At 45.5% G+C, this 24158-nt stretch overlaps 1 protein-coding gene across 1 annotated transcript in view; it reads left to right on the top strand.

Moving 5' to 3' along the window:
* The window catches only part of BORCS5 (BLOC-1 related complex subunit 5), a 139108-nt gene extending 128064 nt beyond the window's left edge, over positions 1 to 11044 (top strand). The window contains exon 4 of the mRNA XM_048824481.2: positions 10193 to 11044. Within this exon, the coding sequence (XP_048680438.1) occupies positions 10193 to 10423 (231 nt within the window). The 3' untranslated portion in view covers positions 10424 to 11044. The remainder of the gene's footprint in view (positions 1 to 10192) is intronic.
* The last annotated feature ends 13114 nt before the right edge of the window (positions 11045 to 24158 follow it).

Raw genomic sequence — 24158 nt, 5'->3', positions numbered from 1 at the left:
CAAATGTTTCTACACTCCCCCTATCATCTCCGTCTCAGTGGCTAGCGCAGATGAGAAGGCGAAAAAACCGCACTCACGATGACATGTTCTCAGAGCTCATGCAGTCCTCCCGCACTGAAAGATCTCAGCAGAATGTGTGGAGGCAAACAATGGCAGAGTCCAGGAAAGCGTTAAATGAATGCGATGAGAGGAGGGAGGAGCACACTGAGAGGAGGCAAGATGCAATGCAGAGCCTAATGGGGGAGCAAACTGACATGCTCAGGCGTCTGGTGGAGCTGCAGGAAAGGCAGCAGCAGCACAGACCGCCGCTGCAGTCCCTGTATAACTGCCTACCCTCCTCTCAAAGTTCCATATCCTCCTCACCCAGATGCCCAAGAACATGGGGGGAGGGAGGCTACGGGCACCCAGCCACTTCACCCCAGAGAATTGCCCAAACAACAGAAGGGTGGCATTCAATAAGTTTTGAACTGTAGTGTGGTCTTGTCCTTCCCTTCTCCCCTCATCCACCACCCCACCCAGTGCTTCCCTCCTCAGCCACCCCTCCCAGGCTACCTTGCGAGTTTTACCCCTATTTGTGTGATGAATTAATAAAGAATACATGATTTTGAAATAATAATGACTTTATTACCTCTGAAAGCAGTGATCGAAGGCAGGAGGTTGGTTGGCTTACAGGGAAGTAGAGTCAACCAAGGGGGCGGGTTTTCATCAAGGAGAAACAAACAACTGTCACACCGTGGCCTGGCCAGTCATGAAACTGGTTTTCAAAGCTTCTCTGATGCGCAGGGCACCCAGCTGTGCTCTTCTAATCGCCCTGGTGTCTAGCTGTGCGTAATCGGCCGCCAGGCGATTTGCCTCAACCTCCCACCCCGCCATAAACGTCTTCCCCTTACTCTCACAGATATTGTGGAGCACATAGCAAGCAGCAATAACAATGGGAATATTGGTTTCGCTGAGGTCTAACTAAGTCAGTAAACTGCACCAGTGAGCTTTTAAACGTCCAAATGCACATTCTACCACCATTCTGCACTTGCTCAGCCTATAGTTGAACTGCTCCTTACTACTGTCCAGGCTGCCTGTGTATGGCTTCATGAGCCATGGCATTAAGGGGTAGGCTGGGTCCCCAAGGATAACTATAGGCATTTCAACATTCCCAACGGTTATTTTCTGATCTGGAAAATAAGTTCCTTCTTGCAGCTGTTCAAACAGACCAGAGTTCCTGAAGATGTGAGCGTCATGCACCTTTCCCGGCCATCTCACGTTGATGTCAGTGAAACGTCCCTTGTGATCCACCAGTGCTTGCAGCACCATTGAAAAGTACCCCTTGCAGTTTACATACTGGCTGCCAAGGTAGTCCGGTCCCAAGATAAGGATATGCGTTCCGTCTATTGCCCCACCACAGTTAGGGAACCCCATTGCAGCAAGGCCATCCACTAAGACCTGCACATTTCCCAGAGTCACTACCCTTGATAGCAGCAGCTCAGTGATTGCATTGGCCAGTTGGATCACAGCAGCCCCCACAGTAAATTTACCCACTCCAAATTGATTCCCGACTGACTGGTAGCTTTCTGGCGTTGCAAGCTTCCAGAGGGCTATCGCCACTCGCTTCTCAACTGTGAGGGCTGCTCTCATCTTGGTATTCTTGTGCTTCAGGGCAGGGGAAAGCAAGTCAGAAAGTTCCGTGAAAGTGTCCTTAACGCATGCGAAAGTTTCACAGCCACTGGGAATCATCCCAGACCTGCAACACTATGTGGTCCCACCAGTCTGTGGTTGTTTCCCAGGCCCAGAATCGGCATTCCACGGCAGGAACCTGCCCCATTACCGCCATGATGTCCAAATTGCCAGGGCTTGTGCTTTGAGAGAAGTCTGTGTCCATGTCCTCAGCACTATCATGATTGCGCTGTTGTCGCCTCCTTGCTTGCTTTTGCAGGTTCTGCACATAGTACAGGATAATACATGAGGTGTTTACAATGCTCACAACAGCAGCGGTGGGGTGAGTGGGCTCCATGCTTACCGTGGTATGTCGTCTGCAGGAGAGCAGAGTTGCAGCAGAAGCGGTGGGTGACGACGGCTGCCACGAGAATAGATATTTATACAGAACGACGAGAGGACCTGCGAGGAGGATTCATGGTACCAGGAGAGCAGAGTTGCAGTGGAAGCGGTGGATGATAACGACAGTTAGCAGTCCTACTGCACTGTCTGCTGACAGCAGTATGGTGTCTGCATGGAAAAAAGGCACAAAACGATTGTCTGCCATTGCTTTCACGGAGGGAGGGGCGACTGACAACGTACCCAAAACCACCCGCGACAATGTTTTTGCCCCGTCAGGCATTGGGAGCTCAACCCAGAATTCCAGTGGGCAGTGGAAACTGCAGGAACTGTGGACGCACTCCACCAACTTAATGCGCTTAGTGGGGACACACACAATCGACTGTATAAAATAGCTTCCTAAAAATTGACTTCTATAAATTCAACCTAATTTCGTAGCGTAGACATACCCTTAGACAGCGTAAGCCCCTGTGGCTTCTTGTTCTTGTATGCGGCTGCCCTGTTGATTTCACATCTCTTCGATAACAGTGCTGGCTTACAGTGCTTAATTTACATATGACAGAGAGAGGTGAATAAACATCTCTTGTCTGGCAGAAAACCCGTTTCTTCACCTCTGCTGGTGACTCATGTCTTGATACAAAATCTAAGGACATGTTTTCAGTACATAAACATAATTCCTTAAATGCATTTCACAATGATATTAATGACCAGTGTGACCCTGGCTTTCATTTAAGACCTCACTTGACATTTTTTGGTGAACCAGAGTGGACATATCATAATCAAGACATTCCTGTTGTCCCCTTATCAGTTGGCATTAAGAGATTCTTGGGTCACACCTCCCCCCCTTATGTTGATGCAGTGGGGTTAGCCACTGGCTGATCCATAGTTGTCTGGCCATAACTTTCTTGCCCGGACAAGTCATCTTCCACTATATACTCTCTCCCTTTAATATGCACAATTGCAATGCCATATTCTTAGAGCAGTTGTTCAGTGTAGTAGTTTGGTGTTGGTACCTTTGGTTCAATGTAGCCATACCAAAAGAGAGAATGGTCTGTTAGGATCCTACATTTTCTGGTAAATAGCTAGGACCTTAACTGCTTGCCTACACAATAGCATAATATTCTTTTTTCTATGACAGAATAATTTGTGTTCAGTAGGTGTCAGTTTTTTATGAAAGAAAGCAGTGGGATGCTTTTTATTACTTCCCCGTTTGCATCAGTACCACACTTAAACCCATGTCTGCATCGGTACGTGGTTCAAATATTTTGTCAAAACCTGACTGGCTAGAGCAGGCTTTCTTCACAGGGTTTTATTTGCCTCATCAAAACCTTTCTGACAAGCTTTTATCCACACTACTTTATTTGTCTTTGTCTTTTTGCACCACTCTGCGATAGCAGACACCATGTCACTGAAACCGGGTACAAATCGGCAATAGTAGTTAGCCACACCTATGAAAGACTGGACTTGCTTTTTAGTCTGCAATCTAGGCTAGCTAACAATAGATTCCATTTTCAAGAGAAATTTGGCCACCGTCTACCCTGTGTCCTAAATAAGGGATTTGACTGTGCCTATTTTACATTCTCTCACCTTTCACAGTGAGACCTGTCTCTCTGAGTTTCATCAGCACAATTCCCAAGTGGTTTTTATGATCTGACCAAGACTTGGTAACTATTGGGGCATCCTCAATATAAGCCCATACATAGTCTGTTACCCATTTAATGCTTTATTAACAAGCCTCTGAAAAGTGGCTCCTGCATTAATTAACTCAAAAGGTTACACTTTGAACTCATAAAGTCCCAAATAAGTAATGAAAGTGGGTTTTTTTTCTGTGCTTCGCTCATGGGATTTACCAATATTCTTTTGAAGTCAAGAGTACTTAAGTATTTTGCCTTGCCTAAACATATAATCAGTTCAGGGCGTAGGATATGAATCAGGTACTGTGACAGCATTAAGTTTTCTGTAATCAACACGAAACCTTGTAGTCCCATCCTTCTTAGGAACCTTGATGACTGGTGAGGCCCAGGATTGTTTGACTCTTTAATTAGCCCTATTTCTAGCATACTTTGTATTTCCTTATGAATTTACTAATGTGTTTTCCCAATGGTCTGATATGGCCTGATAGGGGTAGGCAGGGCTCAACAGAGTATGTCTGTACTGCAGTAGAACACCCACGATTGTCCCGTGTCCGCTGACTCAGGCTTACAGTGCACAGGCTGTGGGACTATAAAGTTGCAGTGTAGACGTTCAGCTCAGGCTGGAGCCCAAGCCTTGGGACCTGGTGGTGGTGGGGTCCCATTTTGTGCCTTTTTACAAGGAGTAACATCAGGTGATCATTTGCAGGCATTGTGGTCATACCACGTTTTCTGTGCAGCTTGGCTTTTACTGAGGTTCAGCTGAACCATTTCCATCAGACTTTAGGTCTTTCCTAAGCTTCTGTATCTGTTCAGTCACTGGTTCCCCCTTAGCCCCAGTGCCACCCTCTCAGGAGTCCCTGATGAGACCTCTGACCTTTCTCCCAGACTGGAGAGCAAATGGAATGAACCCAGTGGACTCTTGGGGTACTTCCCTCTAAGCAATTAACACACAGGGTGGGTAACATTATAGCCCAGCCATTTGCCCTTTTGGTTGCATATATTCCCATCATTGTTTTTAGAATCCCACTGAAGCTTTCAACTAAACTGTTCATGGGTGATATGGGGCAGAGCTCAGCTGTTTTACCTGTTACATCTTCCCTAACTGAGACAGTAAACAGCGCGGACGCAATTTGACCCACTATCTGATAAGATTTCTTTTGGAAAACCTACTCCGCTGAATATAGCGAACAAAGCCCCAGCCACCCTTTCAGCCTCTATAGTAGACAGAGCAACTGCCTCTGGGTATCTTGTGGTGAAGTCCACTGTTACTGGCATATATTTCTTTCCTCTCTGAGTCGCTTGGGGCATTGGCCCAACAATATCTATGGCTACCCTGGAAAAGTGTTTCCTTGATTATTGGTAATGAGTGCATGGAAGCCTTGTGGGGCCCTAGAGGCTTTTTCCACTGCTGACATAAGTCTCAAATATTTCTTTCCCTCATTCTGAATATTGGGTCATAAATACTCAGAGTATTGGGCTGTTTGTAACTTTTCATATGTCCTCTCTGATGCCAAGTGACTTGCACCAGGGGAGTCATGGGTTAGTAACACTAACTCCCCACAATGCTTAGTGGCACAGTCAGTTGTTTGTAGGGCTCCCCAGGCCTTCTGTTTTTCCCTAAAGGTGCTTTTCTGTACATCCTTTCCCTCGTGTACAAAAAACCTTTCCCCTGTTTTCTTGATTTGGGGCTTGATGAATATGGTTCCTTTTATGCTTTCTAGGGAGAGTCTGCTTCCTGTTCAACATCAAAAACTGATTCGCTTTTGCTTGCAAGGAGGTCTGGCCACAAATAAGGAGAAAGGCTCCCCCTCCTTCTGCACCTTGAGACACAAAACTGTTGTCTGCTGATAGAGAGAATCCACCTTTCCTTCCTCAGTGTTCACGTCTGGGAGCTGAGAGACATATTCCTTTTTACTACGTGTCACAATAGTAACAGCTTTGAGCAGTGAGAGCATATCATTACCAACCAGCACATCAGCTAGTAAATTCTCAAGAACTCCCACTTTTAAGTTACCCCTTAAACCTTCCCGTTCCAGTAGAATGCATGTTAAAGGCATTGTCATTTTAACCTGACCTAACAGTAGCAGGTTCACTTCTTCCCCAGAGAGCATGTTGCTTTCCTGAACCACATCTCTCCTGATTAGGGAGATCTGAGCACGAGTGTTTTGTTAGCCTTGACAGACTTTGCCATTTACTTTGGCCATTTTAATGAACTCTTTGTCCTCCTCCGAGAGGTCAGACCTGACAGAGTTAACCAGAGCTCCCTCTGCCACCACTGAAATTTCTGACTCCAGGATAGATATATTAACCCGAACAGATTGTTGAGTGACTTTGGAACTATCATTCATAGGACGCTCCCTTTTCATGTGATCGGGGAAGCACATGGTAACACTTTCAGGGACCATCTTCTTGGGCTGGGGTCCTTGGAGGAGAGTGGTACTGGGGTTGGGTGGACTTTACTTCCCCTCTTCCTTATTCCTACGGACAAACCAGGGACCCACTTTTACTCCAAATCTTTGTCCTTCTCCTTGGGGCTTGTGCTCCTTGCATTGCCTTGCTTGTATGTATAAGTCAGCTGTTTCTGCAGCTGCTTCTACTGATATAGGAGTTTTCTGCCACACAGCAATTCACACTTCTTCAGTGCAAATCTCAGAGAACTGCTCTTGAGCTATTAAATCCACTGATTTGTCACGGGTGTTTGCCCCTTTATTCTTAATCTGTTTTTTTCAAATAATCCACCATTTAATGCACATATTCTCCTTGACTTAATATATCAAGCATTTTAAGGTTCCTCAATATGAGGCGATAAGCCTCTGGTGTAATTTGAAACCTTTTTAATGGAAATAATTTAAAAACATCACATTTCATATAGCTTCACTTACATCCATATCATTAAACACTTGTAATGCTTTCCCCATCAGCTCTTGGGGTACCCAGGACTGCATGTTACCTTGTTACGCCCCTGCCTCATCATGAGGGACTCTTGTGCTTAACTGGGTGTCAGTTTCCAGCACCAGCACCGTCAGCCACCCAGGCACTCTCCTTTGAGCTCTGCCAGCCCTTACCAGCCCTTACTTTGCCTTTCCGGTTACCAACAAAGACACCCAAGTCCCTTTTGAAACATTCCCTTATAGTGTGTTCAGTCCATTCTCCACTGAATGCTCACAGTAATATCAGGTCTGCTGACCTCAAAGGAACAATGCACACCAGATTGAATGATTCAGCTCAGGATTAGCATCTTGCTTAATATCACGGCACTTAGATATATTTAGAGTGAAAATCAGAATACATTTGTTATCAAAGATTCAAGATTCAAGATTCAAATGATAGAAGTAAGAATAAAACAAAATCATACCCCGTTTTCTGGAGCCTAAACTTAACAAAGTTAATCTCCTGTCTGAAGAAGTTTCTCGCCTCCAAAGTCCTCTGCAGTGTTTCAACCACAGTTGGCTGAGATCCAGTTTTCATGACTGTAAACACACTGCCTGTTTACTTCTTAGGTGCATGAAATGTTCTCTCGACATTACTGGCCAAGTGACTAGGGCACTGGATTAGAAACCAGCAGACCCAGATTCTATTGCTGACTCTGCCATTCACTTGCAAAAGAACATATTTAAAAAACATTGGGCTTGTACTTGTTTTTACTGTGTTACACTGTTAAGACTTAACTTTTTTATGTGGGGGTGGGGGAAAAATCCTGTTTTACTATAAAAATGCAAAATCAGGGAAGCCTAAATTTAGCAGGAGGAATTCTTTTGGACAGGAGGAGGGAAGGGAGGAAGTCTTGGAGGATGTGTATTTTGAGTTCTTGCACCCTAACTGATAAACACTTCCTCTTCCTCAAGTCCAAATTAAGAAGGACTGTAGTGTTGCTCACACTCTGGACTGGAACTTGGGAAGTCTGTGTTTAGTTCTGGACTCTGATGCAGACTTCTTATTTGTCCTTGGGCATGTTGCTTAAGACCTGAAAGCCCATTAAGGTAAAGGAAAAGACACCCATTGACTTCAGAGGTGCAGCTGGCCCTGTAACAATGACAGGCCCAAATACACAGATAGGCGCTGGCATTATAAACAGATGCTAACACAAAACATTATTTTTGAAACAGTCTGATCAAAAATCCCATCTCCCCTCAATCAGACGCGCAAATTTCACCCTTCTTGTGAGATCGCCGGCTCTGCAGTTGCCATAGTCTTCCAGAGCAGACAAAACCTGAATTACTAATGTGGAAAAAAACCAACCATCCCAAGTGACCTCACCCACCTTTTTTGAGGGCTGTGGGGGGGGGGGGGGGAAGGGGCTGGCTCTTTTTTAGCCTTTGTGTGCATATCCAAAGTAGCACAAGCCCATTATTTTTTCCTCTTTGCAGGTCAAGTGGAAACTTTTTGTGCCTCCACTTCCCTAAATGGGGATAATGATTCTTACTCACATTCACAAAGTGCCCAGAGATCTATTAATAAAGTGTGCTATATAGAAGCTGCTAATTCTGATTATTTGATTGTTTATTATGTTCAAACCTTTTGTAAAGATGAGCTTTGCCTATTGCTTTGGGTTTTGAGGCCATGTGAAGAATGTATCTTGAGGAAAACTTTAAAACCAGGGGAGATTTCTACTTCAGCCTCCGTGTTGCTCTGTTTAATGAGGCATGCTGACTTTTGAAAGGATTCCAACTGCCTACCATACCACAGCACTCTCTCATTAGGTGGCTCATTTTTAGGCACTGGATTGAATTTACTTCCATGCCAAGCCGACCTGGTGGTGATCTGCTTTTACACACTACAATTTACAGAACTAGCATCAAAGTATTAAGCTGAAGTTTTAATGGAAACCCCTAAGCAGGCTTAAATTGTTTCCACACGATTTGGAGTTTCCTGCTCTGCTGGCTTTTATTTTGTCCCATGTGTGAAAGGGTAGCGGGAGGAATCCACAGGAAAGAACAGAGGGGAAAGTAAGGATTTCAGCCTGAGAGTGACAGAAAGCAGGCTAGAAAGAATTAAAGGTTAATTGATACTGTATCTGGCACTGGTGGAGGTGATAGAAAAAATGCTCCTAAATCTGCAGGGCAATTAAACAGACATATATTATTTTAATACTACTTGTAACTTCAGTTCCTTAGCAAAATATTATTTCCTGACTACTTTTGCCTTGATTCCTTCCCGGCTGTTTTTCTTCCTGAGCTCTTGCCAGACGTTGCTGATGTGGACTGCATCAACTGAATTCAACGGTCATTCAACAAAACCTTGGCTCACTCCTCCTCTCTATTGTCTTGGGGACATCCCCTCCCGATTCACAAGCAGGACTTTGGAGCAGCTAAAGAGTCTGCTCCCAGAGTATCCTTCCCTAGTGCATGTTGGGACAGAACCCAGTTGTTTAGTGAGTGCTGTGTGGAAAAGTGTAAAGTGCAGAAATGATCAGCAAAGCTAGCTAGTTTGTAAGTCACTGTTGAGCTTCCAGTTACTGGGGTCAGCACCTTCAATCTAACACTATTAGTTAATGTCCACTATTAGTTAAAATAAGCAATCTTGGTCAAGCCTGTTCACACCAGCAGAACAACAGAAAGCGGTGCTGGTTGAGGAAATAGGAAAGGAGTTCCATGATCAAAAATGCTTTTTTTCCTCCCCATATTACAGTAGTGTGACTGGATTCCTGAAATTCACTGCAGTGATGTTGCCAATTCAAGTGCCACAATGGTAACTTGAACTGGTGACAATGAGAGCAGAAGGCCTGTGGGCTAAAGTGAAGCCATCATGCCCGCTTTCTCCCCTTCATCTGGTAGCCACCACCTAGCATTTCTTCATTCGTGACTGAGGAGGTAGTTTTCTGCGGAGACTGAATGTAGTACTTTCACAATTCTGTATATTTATCCTACTTCAACTGATGATTGAGGACTCCCACTTACCAATGTTGCGTGCCAGAGACATGACCTGTGCCCAAGTGCTTGGAAATACCAGAGTTTGAATAGTCAGCAAACTGAAGTGTGTGCAAGTGTGTGATCATATGACTGAGCCGTTGCAAGCTTGGGTATTTGGGGTCTTAGATGGTTCCTGAGGGTTTGGAATGTAAATACTCCCAACTGCTGTGACTGAGAGAGATGTATACACTAGATCTGTCAATATTCAAAATCCTTTAAAAAAAAAAAAAAGGAATTATCCTGTCATGCATTCATCAGAAATGACTAACAGCTGGAACACTTAATAGGTTTTAAAATTGTAGATTAGAAAGCTGGGAACAGATGATGCATTGTGAATTACTTTGAAGATGAAATAAGCGATATAAATGCAGAGTGCTATTCCAGCACTAACTGATTCATACCACTTCCATGGTCGGTAGGTACATATTATATCTAATTGTAGAGATGGGCAAGATAGAGCTGCTAGAGAAGCGCCTTTTTAGCTACTGGTAGATCTGGCAGACTGACAAATACACTTGATCACTGGTAAGAGTCATGTGCCCCACTGAAAGGCATTTGGAAACTCTAGCCTAACGTGGCCCTCCCTGTTTTGTTTTTAAACAGATGGACCTCTCAGTGGAAACTCTCTATAGCTTCATGCAGGAGCGCCAGAAAAGGTACGCCAAGTATGCAGAGCAGATCCAAAAGGTCAACGAAATGTCTGCGATCCTCCGCCGCATACAGATGGGCATTGACCAGACGGTCCCTCTCATGGAGAAGCTAAACAGCATGCTGCCTGAAAGCGAGAGGCTGGAACCCTTCACCATGAAACCTGACCGGGAGCTCAAGCTATAGTGGCTCCAAACTCCCTTTCCTCCCCTTCTCGTTCACACATTCAGCACAACGCTGCGCTTCCAGCACGCCTGATTGGCAGTCCCTTGGAACAGACCGCTTTGTTGCCTGACTTTTTGCCGTCTCAGCTGCCAGAACTGTGCATTGAAACAGTACAGCCAGGAATAAAGGAGCTCCCTATTCGGATTGTTTGGAGAAGAAAATTTACCCTTCCTTTATCCCCATAGCACCTCCATCTGTACTGAAACATGTGCTTCATTCCTGTAACTAGATTCAGCTTCAAAGAGGAGCGATTCCTCCACCTGATCTTTTTCAAAAAAATTCAAAGGGGTATTGGGTGTAAGAAACCCTGTAGCGTACTTTCCAGGCCACTTGAGAAGTGGACAATTAGATGGCTGGCAGATATTTACAATATTCCCCAGCCCTGGAAACATGTATATTTTGTAGGTGAAAATATGGAACCAGGAACAGGCTTATTAAATCTGCCTGTTGTTGTAATTAACATGGTTTGCGTGGCAAGGAAGTTTCCCTTTCAGTTCTAGTCAGCATCTCTTTCCTTGAGGCTCCTATTTTTATGGTCTTACTAATTTGTGGGGCTGTAAATGAATAACTGTTCCAGTTCCATGTGTCTGTGTCATTATTGTTGTACAGGCCCTGCTCTAACCCCCCACGTAGTGACGCTAATCCGGGACATTTACCCCAGAGCAATTCTATCGAAACCTTGGCATCCTTTGGTTTTGCATCAAGAGATGAATGTGAGGTGATGGGAGCCTTTAACATGCCAGTCAGATTGTTTGCTGCTGCCTTTAGCTGGAAGACTGTAGTTCTCTATCTTGGAAGGGAGGCTGAAGTGTCCATTGAGCTTGGTGTGTTGGCTCAGCTGCCTTCATTCTGAGAGCATTTGTGAGTGCAGTGTTTCATGACTAAAACCACATAGCCCTTTGGGATTGTGCTCAGAAAACTGCTCCAAAGGCAACAGGACGTTCTCACTCTATTGCAAACACCACGCAGCTCTGGAAGGGAGGCAGTGTACTGGTGCTGGAAGAGCTCTGCTCTGGGACATAGACAGCTGGGCTCTATTCCTAGCTCTTTCACTTGCCTGCTGGGTGACCTTTGGCAGGTCAGTGCACCTCTCTGGGCCATGGTTTCTCAGTCTCTAAAATCGGGGTAATGATACTTTACTCACCTTTGTACAGTGCTTTGAGCTCTCTAGATGAACGGTGCTGGGTAAGCCACAAATATGTAATGACCTGAATGGCTGCTTCGTGATTAGTCTTAAAAGTGAGGAACCCTTCCCTGCTTTTGGCTTGTGGCGACCTGAGGAAAGAAATCAGGACCCACAATCAGGCCCAAACATGGGCTTGTTACTTTAACCAGAAAATGCCACGGAGGGTGAAAAGCACACCTGTACCTGGCTTGAGTAGTCGTTACACCATTCCACAGGGAGCATGCTACAGCAGGCCTAGATCTTGGAATCCTGAAGCAGGGTGTGATTCCTGCTGGCTGCTTTGAATGTTAATAGTCCACTCGTAGTTCTGTTTGAGAGCCTCCTGTGGCATCCTCCCCATGTAGTGGATGGTTAGGTAATTTACCCAAAGGGTTTTTTGAATGCTTCCTTCGGGGCTTTGAAAACATTATTGTACATGTAGAGAATTTATTCAGCCAAAGTTTGTGTGTAAGCACTGGTGAATAAGAGTGGCTCAGGCTCCTGTCAATATTAATTGCTGCCTGTTGGCAGCAAGCTGCTTATTGTTCTCTCTTGTTGCATTACCTAAGGCCAGGTGGTCTTGTATTGGTATCCATATTGTAGAGTGCAGCCCACTTTGACTTATATTTGAAACATAGCAATGGTTGGACTCAAGCCCTCTGACCATTGTGTGGGAATGGAGTCCCTTTGAAATGAGGAACAATTAATGATTCAGATTTGGCAAAAGATTTATTGGCAGGGTACATGCAAGTAAAGGCAGCTTAATGGGCCCAGTTCTCCATTGCTTTATACCTTGTGTACTTGTGAGCAAAACACTGCCAAATCAAAATTCCCCCCTTTCTCACACCAATGGTAGTATTTTACAACTGCTTTGCACAAGTGCTAATGACAACACAAAGTTCAAGGCAAGGGGGAATCAGGCCCCGAGGTCCTGGGCTCTTTCCTAGATTGTCAAGACACTTGCAAGCCAAAAGCCATATAATACACACTGCTTCTCCACCGTAGTGGAGAGATCCATTTGCTAAATTGGGGAGCACTGTAATAAGATCCCTTATCATGCACCTTGACGCAACCCTGATCTCTGCCCACTATTCCATCACCCCTGGGTATCTGACATTCCCTCGAGCAGCTTCAAACAGCTGCCATATTTCCTTAAATCAACTTGACACACAAGTATTACCTCCTCTCTCGAATTACACTGGCTTGAGATCCAGGATGGGCAATATTCAGTCCTAGACCAATGATGAGTTGAATGATCGATATCCCACAGCTGTGCGGAGCTAGATGCTGGAAGCTTATACCTCTGGGTAGGTCACAAGATACCAGAGCTTACATTTTGTTAGGTCTTTTTTTAGAAGGTAGGTACTGTAAATGTTTTCTCTCCCATAAAGGTCTGGACAGTTGGACAGTCCTGCTATTAAGGTACTATATCAAAGATGCAATATATCCTGTGGTTCCGCAATTTGTTCTGTCTCTCTAAGTGTGGCACACATGCGCATACACAACACTTCCCATCTTCTAAGTACTTTCCAGTATTGCTCCTTGCAGCACAAGTGAGGCAGGTGTCTTGAGTATTCTCTCCATTTTACTACAGCTGCAGAAACTAAGGCAGTGATGTAAAATTTGCTGCAGATGACACGATGTTCCCTCTAATTTTTTACGTCCATGTGCGGAATTAATTTTGTTATGTGCACCAGTATGGAGATGATGTGTGGCAGGGGTGGGGTCACGGGGTTCGGAGTGTGGGGAGGGGGCTCAGGGCCGGGACAGAGGGTTGGGGTGAGGGCTCTGGCTCAGGGTGTGGGCTCTGGGGTGAGGCTGGGATGAGGGGTTTGGGGTGCAGGCTGCAGCGGGGAGAGAGAACTCCCCCCGGCCCTTGTCACAGCAGCTCTGGGACCAGGGGAGAGGCGCTTCTCCCTGCCTGTGAGGTCCTTGATAGCCTGCTGTGTGGCCACGCAGCTTAGAGGGAACTTAGATGCCACAGCAAGTCAGCAACTTCTTAATTTATGCACTGTTGCCATGAAACATCTAGAAAATGGTCTGATTCTGAAAAAACCTCTTATTTGTGAGAATCTGGTTGTATAGATCTCTGGACACTGCTGAGCACCCTGTTAGTGCTTTACAAATAGCAAGGAAACAACAATGTGGTCTGCAGGCCTCCGTGTCGGATATCAAAACAAACCAGTAAAATCAGTAGCTTAACTGGAAAATATAACTGGGCCCTGATGCCAAACATCCTCAAAAGTGTGTATACAAGTGTCAGCCATTCTGTTCAATGGGTGGCACAGAAAGCGTACATGTGACAGTTGCTTTGTAAAATGCCATGTACACGTTCTGTAATTGTTCACAATTTTATTTAATTTCTCCACCATTAGATTTTGTAACCCATAAGTCTTTGGACCACTTGCGGAGGGAAAGCTACTCCTTTCTGTATGTCCATAAGCTGCTGCTTTGGTCATTTTGCTGCTGTTGGTTTTCTTAATTGCTGCTGCTCTCCAGTTTGCTCCATGTCCTGCTTATTGTCTTCATCTCAGACATATGTGATACTCAAGGTGTTAGATGCCCTTTTTTCCCTTCACGCTGTTTAGTATGGCATTTGGTGTAAGCCTTGAGTCACCAGCCTACTAATGCAATTCCTTTTCCAAACCTCCTCGCAAACAGCATCAAAAATAGTCCCAATAACACACTCCGTTATGTCATCCATGAAACACAGCTGGCCAGTAGTTCTGGAAGAGATGCAGCCCCACACCCTGGCACTAATAATACTCAAAGGTGACTGTAAAAGGAAAATAAACATTCCTGTCCTTTGCTGCTGCATTATGATGTGAAAAAAGGTCTGATGGTTTGGGGGTTGCTAAAAAATGTTTGGTGGCTTATGTTTCTTTTGTTTTAAACTAGAAATATTAGTCGTTGGCCTCCTGTTATTGATTGAAAATCCTCCAGAGAACAAGGTGGGTTTCTGATATCATAGGGCAGCAGTTCTCAACCAGGGGTCTATGTACTCCTGGGGGTACTTCAGCTCATCTAAATATTTGCCTAGTTTTACAACAGGCTACATAAAAAGCACTAGCAAAGTCAGTACAAACTACAATTTCACACAGACAATGACTTGTTTGTACTGCTCTCTATATATACACTGACATGTAAGTACAATATTTATATTCCTGTTGATTTATTTTATAATTATATGGTAAAAATGAGAAAGTCAGCAATTTTGCAGTAATAATGTTCTGTGACACCTTTGTATTTTTATGTCTAATTCTGTAATCAAGTCGTTTAAGTGAAGTGAAACTTGGGGTACACAACACAAATCAGAATCCTGAAAGGGGTACAAGTAGTCTGGAAAGGTTGAGAACCACTGTCATAGGGGACTGAAATGTGAGTAGATTTTCTAAACATTGTGTGTTTTAGTAACACCTATTTAACTCAAACTTTTCCTTTTGGAGAAAGGAAGGTTACTTACTTTACAGTACCTGGAATTCTTTGAGATGTGTGATCCCCATGGGTATACCACTGTGGGTGTTTATGGGCTTCATGCACTGAGACTGTCCATGCCTTTGTCACCTCATGCTCTGACCCAAGGGCATAAGGGATGGCATAGCCTGACCACCTCTCCAATTCCTTCTCTACTGTGAATCACCTGAGGAAAGGCTCTGAAGCCAAGGAGAAGGAGGGTAGGCAGCGAAATACCCATAGGGACCATACATCTCAGAGAACTCCAGTTACTCCAAGGTAAATAACCTTCCTTTCTTCTTTGAGTGGTGGTCCCGATGGGGTATTCCACTGAGGATGACTCACAATCAGTATTCATAGAGGAGGAGGGTGCAAGGAACCATGCTGCACCACAGACTGCAGGAACCATACACCACGCTGAAGGATATGCTTGTACCAGACTCTAATATCCAGGAGGGGAACACCCTGAAGAGAAGCCCCTGAGGTAGCCTTAGCTCTAGCCAAGTGAGCCCTCCACCTCTTGGGGGGGGAGGGAGAGTCTCCATCAGCTCATAGCAGAGCAGGAAGCAATCTGGGATCCATTTACAAAGCCTCTGTGAGGAGATTGCTTCCCCTTCTGTCCCCTCAGTAATGGAAACAAAGAATCTCAGAGATTTCCTGAAGGATTTTCTCCTTTGCAGGTAGAAAACTAAGGCACAGCAGACATACAGAGAATGGAGCTTCCTGTCTTCTTTGGTGCTGTGAGGGTTTTGGGTAGAAAACAGGTAGGTATATGACCTGAGTCAAGAGGAGTTCAGAGGAAACGCTGGGAATGAACTTGGAGTGTAACCTCAAAGAAACCTTATCCTTATGAAAGACCTTGTCTGGAGGGTCTGCCATAAGGGCGCCGAGCTCATCGAGTCTTGTGGAGGTGATTGTAGTCAGGAAGGCCACCTTCAGAGACAGATAAAAGGAGCAGGAAGCCAAAGATTCAAAAGGAGGATTCGTGAGCGCTGACAACACCAGATTGAGGTCCCAGGTTCGTGCCAGTTCTGGTACCAGAGGAAATGTTCTGGTAAGTCCTTTTCAAAAACCTTGAAGTCAGAGGGTGGGTGAAGACTGAATAGATCACCACCACAGTATGGAAAGCATTGATTGCTGTTGTCATAAATATAAAGGGAAGGGTAAACCCCTTTAAAATCCCTCTGGCCAGAGGAAAAATCCTCTCACCTGTAAAGGGTTAAGAAGCTAAAGGTAACCTCGCTGGCACCTGACCAAAATGACCAATGAGGAGACAAGATACTTTCAAAAGCTGGGAGGAGGGAGAGAAACAAGGGGTCTGTGTCTGTCTGTATGCTGCTTTTGCCGGGGACAGAACAGGAATGGAGTCTTAGAACTTTTAGTAAGTAATCTAGCTAGGTATGTGTTAGATTATGATTTCTTTAAATGGCTGAGAAAAGAACTGTGCTGAATAGAATGACTATTTCTGTCTGTGTGTCTTTTTTGTAACTTAAGGTTTTGCCTAGAGGGATTCTCTATGTTTTGAATCTAATTACCCTGTAAGGTATCTACCATCCTGATTTTACAGAGGTGATTCCTTTACTTCTATTAAAAGTCTTCTTGTAAGAAAACTGAATGCTTTTTCATTGTTCTCAGATCCAAGGGTTTGGGTCTGTGGTCACCTATGCAAATTGGTGAGGATTTTTACCAAACCTTCCCCAGGAAGTGGGGTGCAAGGGTTGGGAGGATTTTGGGGGGAAAGACGTGTCCAAACTACGTTTCCCAGTAAACCCAGTTAGAGTTTGGTGGTGGCAGTGGAGATCCAGGGTCAAAGGATAAAATTAATTTGTACCTTGGGGAAGTTTTAACCTAAGGTGGTGAAAGTAAGCTTAGGAGATTTTCATTCAGGTCCCCACATCTGTACCCTAGAGTTCAGAGTAGAGGAGGAACCTTGACAGCTGTGAAATGCACACAGTAAGCTTAGAGATAGGCCTCAGTTCTTTAGGGAAAGGAGATAGTCCAAAATGGTAGGGCTCCGAGTGCTTTGGAGGTATTGGGCGACGTTGGCACCAGATAGAAAATATTTCCATTTAACAGCGTAACATTTCTCATGGAGATCTTCCTGCTGTTATTAGAAGATGTATTGTACCCCCTGTGAACATGACCTTTCTAAGCTTGTTGTCTATCCAAATACAAGGCTTATAGATGGAGGGATGCTGGGTTGGAATGGTTGGTCTTGCCTTTGACCTGAGTCAGCAGGTTTGGAAACTGCTGGAATCATAGGCACAGACATGCTGCTGCATGAAGGATGCTGGTGAACCAAAACTGCCTCAGGCAGCAGGGTGCCATCAGAATTACCAATGCTTTGCCCTGCTTTATTTTTCTCAGTATTCAAGATAAGAGGGATGGGTGGGTATACGTTAGTGGCTCTGAACAGTGAACTAGGACCTAAGCTGCTTGGGAGTAGTAGGCTTGGCATTTTTTCTTCTCTTGGGACATGAAGAGGTTCCACGCTGGAAATCCCCACTGTCGAAAGATGTTCTGTACCACCCAGTCGTGCAGTCCCCACTTGTGTTCACTGTTGAAATGCCTGCCGAGACTGTTCGCCAACATGTTTGTTACTCCCGGGAGGTGCACTACCAAGATGATGATCTGGTGTTGGATGCACCAGTTTCAGAATTTGGTCACCTCTGTTCACAGAGGGGTGGACCTCACTCCTTCCTGTTTGTTGACATAGTATATTATGGTTATAATGTCTGACATGACCTGAACATGCAGGGCACAGATGAAAGGAACCTTTTGCAGGCTTCATGTACTGCTCTCAGTTCAAGGAGTTTGATGCGAGGGTGGTTATCCTGAATCTTGAACAGCGTATGAAGATGTTCAGTTGTCTAAGGAGCAGGATGGGTCTCCAGCCTCCCTTCTGTTTGGGAACGAAGAAGCATCTCCAACGAAAACCTGTCCCCCTGTGTCAAGGAGGCAGGGTTCTACAGTTGCTAGCTGGATCAGGGAGTCTCCCTTCTGTCTGAAGATCCTCTTGTGAGAGGGATCCGTGAAGAAGGATGGGGAAGGGGGTTTTGTGAAAGGGATGGAAGGAAGTTCTGTTGTGTAGCTGCTGGAGATGATCTTTAGGACCCATCTGTCTGACACAATATGATGCAGCACTGGAAAGAAACTGGCTAGGTGGCCACCAAAACGGGTATCAAAAGGAGTGGGGACTGATTGTCAGCTCCCTGGGGTCCCATCAAAATGGGACAGGAGGTTGGGACTGGGCAGAGGATAACACTGGGGCATTTTGTCTGCTCTGCTGCATTTTCTGGCACTTCCTGGGAGGCTCATAAGCTCTCTGATGGTAAAGGGGTGAGGAGCAGGATGTTATTTATAAGGAGATGGTTTGGAGTACCTCTCCAAGGTGCTGGGGTGTAAATACCAGAGGAGCAGACGGTTGCACAGGAGTCTTTAAGGGTGTGCAAAGACTTATCAGTTTTCTCACTAAGTAGATTGTTGCTGTGACAGGGCGCACTCATCTCTTGCCCTCATCAGGTGGGTCTTCAGTGGCTCAGCCCTTCAGCGAAGTCACACAGAGTCTAAACACATGAAGGAACCCTGGGGTAAAAGGTCCAACAGGGCCTGTCCCTGTGACCTTGTTACTGTCTTTAGCCCTATTTCTGGGCTCAGTCCTCAGCCCCTTCTGGGCTAGCTTTAAGTCTGTGTCTGCCCTGGTAGAGAGCAGTTCCTGCAGGGCTTTCACGCTGGAGACTCTAAGTCCTGCCCTTCACTTGGGCCTCTAAACAAGCCTTCTCCCCTTCTCAGGGCTTTGGCCACACCAGGCCCACCCAGTACTCCAGATCCTGACCCAGGGACCCTATAAATAGCAGCCAGGTGTGGCTTTCTGCAATAGCTGCTGCTGCTATTCCCAGAGCCCCTTCCTCTGACCCTGTAGCTCCTTTTACCTGAGCCTGCTGCATTCTGATAGGCTGCTTTCCTGCAGCCTTTCTAGGTAGGCCTGGAGGGTGTGCAGCCAAAAGTTTGCCAAAGCTCTGGAGGGGGCAGTGTGTAGGTATTGCTTGCCACCGTCCCTATGCTGGAGAGGAAGGATGTGGTTGGGGGTTGCTTGAAGTCATGCGGCGCTAGAGGGTGTGAAACCCAGATAGACGTCAGAGCAGACGCTGTGGTAGTGAGACATCAAACAAAGTTTAACATTGTGTTGCTTCCGCCACCAGAGGAGTGCCTGTGTATGGCTCCTTATAATTGTAAATGTTTGATTAAAAAAAAAAAATTAAAACCATTTTGAGGGGGGTTAGATGGACAAATAATGATTAGTGAGTTTATCCTTCCACTAAGAAAAATAGTTCCTAACTGGAGGAGAAAACAGCAGGGGAAGGTTATAAACTGTTTAAAGAAATAGGGAAAAATACTGAGTGTTTTCATTCCTCTTTTCCCTCTCCATTTGGAAGGTTCCCTGGTTGAGTTGGGTCCCCTATCCAGCCCACCAGGAAGCCTTTCAGCAGCAGTTTGTCCCAACAGGCACCTGGCAGCTCCCGTTCTAACTAAAGTTGGAATATTGAATGGCTGTTAAAGTAGCACAGAGGTAAAAGGGGGTAGAGGGCCAGCAATGGCTGCTGAAAGGGAAGCCTGGCACTACTGGGTTGGAGGCTGCCCCATTTTTGCTTCTCCCTTCCACAGTCTGCCTCAGATCTTTGCGCCCTCAATAATTCTGCCCCTCCTCTCTTCAGCTTAAAATGAAGGGCATAAGGTCATTCAGTAGTAGTCACAGCGGTGGGATGGGTAGGTGAATGTGTCAGCAGCGACTGATTTACAGCTTTGAATGCCATACTCTAATTTCTGTTCAATTAGCTTGACCCTTACTAGCCCGTGTTCATCTGGTACAGCTTCGGGAGTGAAAAAGTCTGGATGGGACATTACTCTAGAACTGCAGTGGGGAAGCCTGGAAGAGAGGAAGGGTGGCTTAACGGTTAGGGTGCTAGCCTGGGACTGGAGATACCCAAGTTCAATTTTCTGCTACACACACACCTCCTCTGTGATGCTGGGTAAGTCACTTAGTCTCTCTGGGCCTCCGTTCCCCATCTGTCAAATGAGGATAATGTCCCTGCCCTACCTCACAGAGGTGCTGTGAGGATAAGTATGTTAAAGATTGTGAGTGGTCAGGTGCTATAGTAATGGGGCTCATAGGAGTAGCGAAGATAGGGGATGGCCATGTTCTACCGTACCCTAACTGTGCACCGGAATGGTGAGACTTGTAGCATAGATGTTGTCCTGCCCCACCGACACTTTAGTGCCGCTTCAGTGGTTTATGTTATTGAGCGAGGTTAATTGTCCAGCAGTTTATTTAATGCCGTATGAAAGTTGTGTGTGTTTATTTACTAAATGCAGCTTCCTCTAGTGCTAGCCAGCAGGAGGACTTCTCACACTGGCCTGTTGTCTAAGGACATTTTCAAATCTCTCTAGCCGAGGAGACAACCTTGACTTGAAATATTTATTCTGTTTGGCACTGTTTGGGTTTTATTAATAAACGAAGGATGTGTGATTCATGCTGGAACCTCCTCTGTGGAGACTTCTTCAGGGGGGAAAAACTTCTTATCCTTAGAAGTACTGTCCAGTTCCTGTGTGTCATCCTGTGGGTGGAGGTCTTTAACCCTGTTCTGCGTTTTAGGACGCATACCATTTGAAGGTAACCTTCTTATTCTGAAAAATGCTTGGCGTTCAGCTGTGGGTCCTACAGGCAGCCTATGGGGTCGTCCTGTAGTGATTCAGCCAGCAGCCAATTAAGCTGCAGGAGAGTGCTTTAAGTATAGAAGTGTTCAATAATCACAATAGGCCTGTATTACCTTTTCACACATGCACTGTTAGTTTGGCAACAGGTTTTCTGCATGATAATTTCTAGCTTCAAAATACAGCACTAGGACTCAAAGCAGCAGCTGTGTTAGTCTGTATGCGCAGAAAGAAAAGGAGTACTTGTGGCACCTTAGAGACGAACCAATTTATTTGAGCATAAGCTTTCGTGAGCTACAGCTCACTTCATCAGGTGAGCTCTAGCTCACGAAAGCTTATGCTCAAATAAAGTTGTTAGTCTCTAAGGTGCCACAAGTACTCCTTTTCTTTTAGCACTAGGACTGTAGCCTGTTAAGCAGGAGGGTTGACCATTGACCCCTGGTATTTGCCACCATAAAGCATAGCATTAAACACACCATCAGTACAGCAGTAGCTGTCTCCTGCTGTAAAGGTGTGTTACTGGGCAGTGGGTTTAGGGTCATACATTTAGGACTGCATTGTGTGTAGCAGAAGGATTTGAAACATCTGCTGGGCTGGGACCCAGAGGGAAGCCTCCCTAAATCTGGTTGCTGCCTGCCACACTCCTGCAACAGAATTGCTAAAGTTTTTTCACTAGATCCTGCTTCTGCTAGGGAGGGGTGGGGAGAGGGTAGGATTGGTCAAGGGGAAACAAGGGATTCGGGGGAGGGGAGGATACAGGCTGTACCACCCTGACCAACCCATAACAGCGACCAGCCAGCTGGAAAACCATGGGCTACAAGGAAAAAGTGAGTGAGTCTGCCTGCATAGAATGGGCTTGGGATAGGAGCAAACAGTGCAAAACCCCCCCTTTGTGCTGGGGTTTTGAACAATACAAATATTTGTTAAACCAATTTATATTTTAAAAGCGATTGTGGGATGTTACCATAGCTGCAGTCCAGGCAACTGGAAGTCCTACTTACCCACCCCATGGCCCTGTACAAGCTCTCTCACACTAGTCTATCACTGTATCCCAGTGGTGACCTGGAATGGCCATCTCATATGGTATAAAGTTAGGATCCAGTCCTGAATTGAGAACCACTCAGGCAGTCCCCTCTACCCACAAGCCCCAGCACTGTCCAGGTCACTACATGTTGGTGCAGGCATGCATTTGCATGGAGTCAATTGCAGTTTTGAGGCCTTAACTTTTTCCCCATGCCTGTTCAGCCTTTGTCCACTGTGCTCTGGCAGTGTCAAAGCAGTGACTTAATCAGAAGCTCTGTCGCCATAATCTGTAGTACCCTAGTGAGAGCTTTACCTCTGCCAGTTCCCAAACAGTAGGTGGAATTATATGTTCAGACATTTCCCATTAACTAAAAATATAATGTAAATGACTAATTGTCAGCACCTCCCTCTACTAGGATAACTCTATAATCTTTCAGTCTCTTTTGCTGCAGTTGATAAGCCTAATTACACTCCAGCTTTTTAGAAAGGCAGCACTTTATGGAAAAGGGTGGAACTGCTGAATGCTCGAAATAGCCCCCTTTTTCTTTTCTATTTATAACAGCTGCCCCTAATAGTCTGGCAGCACAATCTGTACTGGAAGATGTGTTTCTAGAAACTCTAATACGCCTTAAGTATGACAATTCCACCTGGAAGACCTGAATTCCAGTTGAACGTCAAGTAACAGCCGTGTTAATCTGTATTCGCAAAAACAAAAGGAGTCCTTTTGGCACCATAGAGACTAACCAATTTATTTGAGCATAAGCTTTCGTGAGCTACAGCTCACTTCATCGGATGCATACTGTGGAAAATACAGAAGATGTTCTTACACATTCAAACCATGAAAAAATGGGTGTTTATCACTACAAAAGGTTTTCTCTCCGCCCACCCCACTCTCCTGTTGGTAATAGCTTATCTAAAGTGATCACTCTCCTTACAATGTGTATGATAATTAAGGTGGTCCATTTCCAGCACAAATCCAGGGTTTAACAAGAATGTCTGGGGGGGGGGAAAGCAAGGGGAAATAAGTTACCTTGCATAATGACTTAGCCCACTCCCAGTCTCTATTCAAGCCTAAGTTAATTGTATCCAGTTTGCAAATGAATTCCAATTCAACAGTCTCTTGCTGGAGACTAATCCACAGAGACCTCCCTACCAACACTACAAAAAGAAAGATTCTAGGTGGACTCCTCCTGAAGGTCGAGACAACAGACTGGACTTCTACATAGAGTGCTTCCGCCGACGTGCACGGGCTGAAATTCTGGAAAAGCAGCATCACTTGCCCCATAACCTCAGCCGTGCGGAACACAATGCCATCCACAGCCTCAGAAACAACTGACATCATAATCAAAAAGGCTGACAAAGGAGGTGCTGTTGTCATCATGAATAGGTCGGAATATGAACAAGAGGCTGCTCGGCAGCTCTCCAACACCACTTTCTACAAGCCATTACCCCCACTGAGAGTTACCGAAAGAAACTACAGCATTTGCTCAAGAAACTCCCTGAAACAGCACAAGAACAAATCCGCACAGACACACCCCTGGAACCCTGACCTGGGATATTCTATCTACTATCCAAGATCCATAAACCTGGAAATCCTGGGCGCCCCACCATCTCAGGCATTGGCACCCTGACAGCAGGATTGTCTGGCTATGTAGACTCCCTCCTCAGGCCCTACGCTACCAGCACTCCCAGCTACCTTCGAGACACCACTGACTTCCTGAGGAAACTACAATCCATCGGTGATCTTCCTGATAACACCATCCTGGCCACTATGGATGTAGAAGCCCTCTACACCAACATTCCATACAAAGATGGACTACAAGCCGTCGAGAACATTATCCCCGATAATGTCACAGCTAACCTGGTGGCTGAACTTTGTGACTTTGTCCTTACCCATAACTATTTTACATTTGGGGACAATGTATACCTTCAGATCAGCGGCACTGCTATGGGTACCCGCATGGCCCCACAGTATGCCAACATTTTTATGGCCGACTTAGAACAACGCTTCCTCAGCTCTCGTCCCCTAACGCCTGGACCCATGGAAAAGAAGCCCTTGAGGAATTCCACCATGATTTCAACAATTTCCATCCCACCATCAACCTCAGCCTGGTCCAGTCCATACAAGAGATCCACTTCCTGGACACTACAGTGCTAATAAACAATGGTCACAAACACCACCCTATACCGGAAACCTACTGACCGCTATTCCTACCTACATGCCTCCAGCTTTCACCCTGACCACACCACACGATCCATTGTCTACAGCGAAGCTCTGCGATACAACCGCATTTGCTCCAACCCCTCAGACAGAGACAAACACCTACAAGATCTCTATCAAGC

Source organism: Caretta caretta, chromosome 1, assembly GCF_965140235.1.
Source record: "Caretta caretta isolate rCarCar2 chromosome 1, rCarCar1.hap1, whole genome shotgun sequence".
Taxonomy (NCBI): Eukaryota; Metazoa; Chordata; order Testudines; family Cheloniidae; genus Caretta; species Caretta caretta.
This window is presented reverse-complemented; position numbering and strand designations above follow the sequence as displayed.